Raw genomic sequence first — 6,000 nt, 5'->3', positions numbered from 1 at the left:
TAGATCTAGAGTTTAGAGAAAGAAATGCTCTAGCACTTAACCAAGTACTAAATTTAAAGAATATGGGGAGTTCTTACCTAGCAGAAGGTGACTTGCTCTTTTCAATTTCTTTGAAGAAGTGATCAGAAGGAAACAATCAAATAATTAAGTAAGGTAATGAGTTTGTATGGTGGGTAGTTCTTGTATTAAGTCTAGAATCACTACTGACTACATTTGCACTGATTGAGGAAGTTCTAATGAAGTCCTTTTTAAATGGGGTTGGAAGTCATGAACACATTGTTGAATGAATACTCTGTATTACGAATTAAAACACTTTCTTCAGAAGTGAAAATAACAAAAAGGACACTACCATCTACTTGAAAGACTGACTGAAAATGTACAAAACTAGAGGCAATTCATGAACACAAGCTGACAGCACAAATTGTGTGCATGATTGGAATGGTGAAGTAATTTCAAGAAAAGGCAGAATTATCATGAGGTTATGTAACACTAAGGTATTCAGTTTGGTCCGAAAGACAATGGGTAAATATAAATCCATGGTGATTATTCTGGTAGCTGTGTACAGGGTGAGCCAAAATCAGGAGAAACAATGCACACTAATACCAGTCCTAATAATATCCAACATGGATAAGTGCCAAACACTGTTCTAAACGTTCCCATGTACTAACTTGTTAAATCTTCACAGTAATGCTATGAGGCAGATGCTGATAATACCTCATTTTACAGTTGGGGAAACTGCAGCACTTAAATAATGTCTGATTTTTACAGTAAGCATTCTGCACTGCAAACCCCATGCAGTCAATTCAAGCAAAGGTCATTTCATCTTCAAAGCATGTAGTATCATCCAGAGAAGAATACTCATACTGCCACTAACAGGCTAATACATGCATGGTGGAGACTCCATTTAAATGTTTTTATTATGGAAAATGTCAAACATATCTAAATACAAAATAATATATGACCACCCCCTCCCTATGTATCTAATCTTGATTTATCTACTATACCTCCACTCATTACCCATGACCCTCTCCTCATTATTTTGGAGTAAATGCAGACATTGTATCATTTCATCATCACTAAATCTTTCAGTATGTATCTCTAAAAGATAAGGACATTTCTTTCCTTCTCAACAGGACAATGTAACATTTTTAAAGTATAATAATTACTTAATATCAAATATCAATCAATGGGCAAGTTCCAGTAATGTATCTCCCTTTAATACTAAGAACTTATGTGTTAGTTTGAACACTTGCAAGTATACTACTTCATTTAAATTGCTCTTTTTTCCTCCCTCTTTTCACTGCAACTAAAAGGAACGGGTCTGCTTCTATGCCATGACCTTCCCACAGAGGCCCAGGCCTAGCGGCCTCCCTCCCGGGCCCCTTTCAGCCGAGGGCCCCACGGCGGGGTCGCAGCCCCTTTGCTGGTGGGGCCCAGGCTCCGGACCGGAAGTCGCTGTACGCCGGCTTCAGTTCCCCAGCCCGGCGACCCCGGCCCCGCCCCTGTCGCCTAGGCGACGAGGGGCCGCTGCGCATCGGCTAGGCCGTGGGGATGTCTGTGGGGACAACTCCCGAGCGGACCACCCCTGCGGCGATGACCCCGGCGGGAGCCACGCCCGAGTCGGAGGTACGCCGCCCCTCCCCTGTACCAGCGACCCCCAAACGCACGCCCCCGGCCCGCGGGGTTCGCGGCCCAGGTCGGCCTCCGGAGAGGAGCCGCACGCCGAGTTGGGTGCTCGGCCGGGCGTGGCAGCGGGGCTGGGTACGTGCCGGGGCCTCGCAGGGCACCTGGAGGCGAGCGGGGGTCCCATCAGCACCACCTGTGCGTCCCTAGCCCCGCCGCTTCCGCCTGCAACCCGCCCGGGCGCGCTGTGTGTCGTGCCCTGGAGTGTGAACCGCAGAAATTCCTTCATTACAAGTTCCGTGTCCAGACCACCTCACAAGTACGCCTCCCCTATTTTCTGCGCCGAACAGGGACCCTGGAATTTTAAATGGGACAGCCATTGCTTTTATTTATTTTGCATGATCATACTTACGATGGCTCAAAATGTGTCATGGAATGATAGCTATTCAGTGGTAGTGGATTGCTTAATATTTGAAGGCTAAGGCTTGGTGTTTCCCTAATTATTTTAAATAAATAAATACATGATAGGACAAAGACGCACCTGGAAAAAATCGACCTGGTTATGGCTTGATTTCTCATCGTCAGCTTGTCTTCAGGAAGGTTATTGTTTAACCTCCTTGGGACCCAGTGGTTTTCTGTGTAAAATAAAGATTATCGTTAGGCCCCTCCCAATGCCAGTTCTCAATAATAAATGAGTTTTAGGTAACATGAATTACTCATAACTTAGTATCTTGAAATTTTAATTAAGAACTATCTGCTGTGCCAGATCCTGCTTTAAAAAAGTTTGAATTTTCACACACTGAGTCCATCATGTTCTGTGAAGTTTTTCTCTTAAGTTTCTTTAAGACTGAAGATTAATAATGTTATAATTAACATTGATATGCTCAACTCTCTTATTAGTTTAAATAACTTTTCTTTTGTGCAGAGAATAAGTATTAGCTGCAATTTTATAAATGAAGAAACAGAGCCAATAATTCAGTGCCTTGCTCAGATATACAAGTCCTTCCCAGTCCAGATTCTTCCCAATACTGTATGCAGACCGCTGCAGCATGCTGATTCTCCTATGAGCTTTTTAAAATTAGCATACATTAAAAATACATCTTAATGTGATATGCCATTTACTAAGCCAGTTACTCCCTTGTGATCACTAATGTAAGTAATATAATTTCAAAGTGGCATAGGAAATTTCCCAATTAAATTGTGTTATTTAAATATATACAAAAACTAACTTATGAAAAGGCACAATTGTCAATGTACACTTAAATATACTTATCCATGTAGATAATGTCCTTTCTAAGAAGACTGATAATTTGGAGCTAATGAATCTGCACTTCAGAAATTTAAAAAAAAGAAAAGAATACTGCTTAATTTTTTTAAAGATGCAAAGAAACGCCATGCTCCAGGAAAAAAAAATTATAATAGATGAGTCAGATTAATAAACTAGTTATAGACCTTAAATGATTTTCTGCCCTCTGAGCACTGTCAGTGGGCATATTGTTTAACTTCTTGGAGGAACAGGTATTCCCATGACAAGCAATTCTGGATATGCTCAGTCTTTTAGTTAGTAACAAACTAAGGAAATCAAGTTGGAATTTGGACTCACTTAGCTGTATTCATTTGCTAAAATTAACAGGCTAATATATGCATGGTGGAGACTCCATTTTCCATTAATGAAAGCAGAGTTCCTGTAATTCATGGAGAAGGTAGTTGATCTGTAGAGCTGTGTCAGTCATTAGAATGACAAGTCCTGCCGGCTGCCCATTTGTGGCCACTGTGACTTTTAGGGGTTAGATGGGAAAGATGGCAAAAACCTCTCTCTCAGGTCTGTGTTCCCAAGGCCACAGCTTTTCAGTTTGATACTGAAAAGTTCTTTCTGGATCAGATTCTTTCCAGAGTTGATTCCCCAAGACCTAGTCCCTTGTGGTGTCATTCCTAATGTATTCTGTATCCAAATTGATTTAGCCAGTAGACCATCTAGTCATATGAGCCAAACAGTAGGGAAATATTTCTTTTCTTGCCAAGTCTGTGGAAATAAAGCACAGCCTCCAATAGTTTGAGGTTTCCCATTTGTTTTTTGTTGCCAGTACCTGGAATAAAAACAACCAGTTATCCCACTCACATAATAGACACTCAGTAAAATATAATTTAACTAATTAAAATCATAGGTGGTCTGACATATGCCAGGAAAGGTAGTTATCATAGACGAAAATCTACTCTATAAGGTACTGTGAAAAAACAGACATGAGATGCAGGTCCAGGAATATTTTTTTTTCTGTGACATTGCATAAATTCTTCTTTTCAATTTTCTGAATTCAGCACTGCAGTTTCTTTAGCAACATAGAAGTAAATGTCTCCCTCTAAAAGGTAAGACCAAACCTTTGGAAGATACCTGTGTAAATGCACAAGACCAGAGAAAATGACAAAAAATTGAAAATAAATATTGGCTATGTATAGATCTGTAAGTGAAAGGAATTTATAAATGTTTATAAATTAGCTTATAAATGAATACTTAAATTTCAACCATCAGTCTTTTATCAATAGATTGTTCATAAGTTCTTAATAGCTCAAAAATATATTTTGGTAAATATGATCATATAAGTAGTATACTTAAAAGGACTAAACTCACATCAGACACCTGGAAGAAAATGTGATTATTTCCCAGTTGCTTCTTCTGTATAACGTCTCTTAATATTACCACATCTCCTAATAGATGACATTTATTCCTTGCCTTTGGGACTTTATCAGGACAAGAGGACACTTACATAACCTTGAGTGGAAAGATGTCACTTGTCTTAGAGATCTTCAACATGTCCGAGAGGAAGCCATTTAGTAATCCCTACAGACCTTGGAAACAGCCTCACCCCATCATTGGCATGTTAGAAACACCTGGAGCTCAACTTGAGCAGCAAGGTGATCAGGTTCCTGCAACTTCCATACCACTTAAGAGGTGTTTATTGAAGCCATTTACAAAACATAGGGTAGAAAAAACCTGTGCAGTGATATGGGGAGGATGCCAAAACATCACTTAAAATATTGTTGAGAAAACAATTCTAATAGTCCTCAAAATGTTGACAATACTCCATTATTTATCAGACACATAGAACCTCTGGGAATACTGGCTGGTGGATATGCAGATACTGACACAAACATTTGGGTTTGTCTTTCTTCTTACTTTTGGTCTTGGCTTTCCTGTGTTATTTAAAAGTTCTGCTGCTGCTTCTTCCAGCCTTCCTTTCAGGTTGTGCAGTCTTCAATGCTTTTCTAATATTTAAAGTTTTATCTTGCTAAATTAGGTCTTCAACATCATTAAATTAATTTTTTTTACCAGTATAATATTTTATTACTGGTATATATATATGTATTTTTTTGAGAGGGCATCTCTCATATTTATTGATCAAATGGTTGTTAACAACAATAAAACTCTGTATAGGGGGGTCAATGCTCAATGCACAATCATTAATCCATCTCAAGCCTAATTCTCGTCAATATCCAGTCTTCTGAAGCATAATGAACAAGTTCTTACATGGTGAATGAATTCTTACATAGTGAATAAGTTCTTACATGGTGAACAGTACAAGGGCATTCATCACAGAAGCTTTCGGTTTTGATCACGCATTATGAACTATAAACAATCAGGTCAAATATGAATATTCGTTTGATTTTTATACTTGATTTATATGTGGATCCCACATTTCTCCCTTTATTATTATTATTATTTTTATTTTTAATAAACTGCTGAAGTGGTAGGTAGATGCAAGATAAAGGTAGAAAACATAGTTTAGTGTTGTAAGAGAGCAATTGTAGATGATCAGGTGTGTGCCTGTAGACTATGTGCTAATCCGAGCTAGACAAGGGCATTAAAACATCCACAGGTGCAGAAGCTTTCTCTCAAAACAGGGGGCGGTGAGGTTCTAAGCCTCACCTCTGTTGATCCCCAATTTCTCACCTGATGGCCCCCCTGCGACTGTGCCTGTCTTAGGTTGTTCCTCCCTTGAGGAATCTTACCTGTCTCTGGCTAACCAGTCATCTTCCGGGGCCATACAGGGAAATGTAAAGTTGGTAAGTGAGAGAGAAGCCATATTGTTTGAAAAGGTTAGCTTTTTACTTCTTTGCAGGTTTATGCCCTGTGGCTTCTATGCCCAGCACTTATCTCGAGGTATCTTTACCACCTGGAGGAATTATGATGCTCGGTAAATTTGATATGAGGCATGAATTCTATTTAAGGGTTGTAATTAGGAAGGAAGAAGAAACGCTATAGAGGTAGCATATGGAAGAAAACATGGGAGGATTGATTATTTCTTTGACATATCTTCTTGTAGAGTACCTTAAGCATGTATAGGTTTTAAACTACTAACTAACTTGCGCACACATATTAAT

General features: G+C 39.3%; 1 protein-coding gene across 6 annotated transcripts in view; it reads left to right on the top strand.

Annotated features, from left to right (window-relative positions):
* Positions 1 to 1,314: 1,314 nt before the first annotated feature.
* CABCOCO1 (ciliary associated calcium binding coiled-coil 1) overlaps positions 1,315 to 6,000 on the top strand; it is a 128,372-nt gene continuing 123,686 nt past the window's right edge. For 2 of the 6 annotated variants that reach the window (XR_005057163.2, XM_073240996.1), the window contains exon 1: positions 1,328 to 1,626. Coding sequence is in view for 4 of the 6 variants with exons in the window: in XM_073240996.1 (XP_073097097.1) it covers positions 1,552 to 1,626 (75 nt within the window). In the remaining 2 variants the exon portion in view is untranslated. Of the gene's footprint in view, positions 1,627 to 1,670; positions 1,943 to 6,000 lie in introns of those variants that run through there. The other 4 variants (XM_073240997.1, XM_073241000.1, XM_073241001.1 and 1 more) reach the window with 4 other exon arrangements.

This window comes from Manis javanica, chromosome 7, assembly GCF_040802235.1.
Source record: "Manis javanica isolate MJ-LG chromosome 7, MJ_LKY, whole genome shotgun sequence".
In the NCBI taxonomy this organism is placed as follows: domain Eukaryota; kingdom Metazoa; phylum Chordata; class Mammalia; order Pholidota; family Manidae; genus Manis; species Manis javanica.
This window is presented reverse-complemented; position numbering and strand designations above follow the sequence as displayed.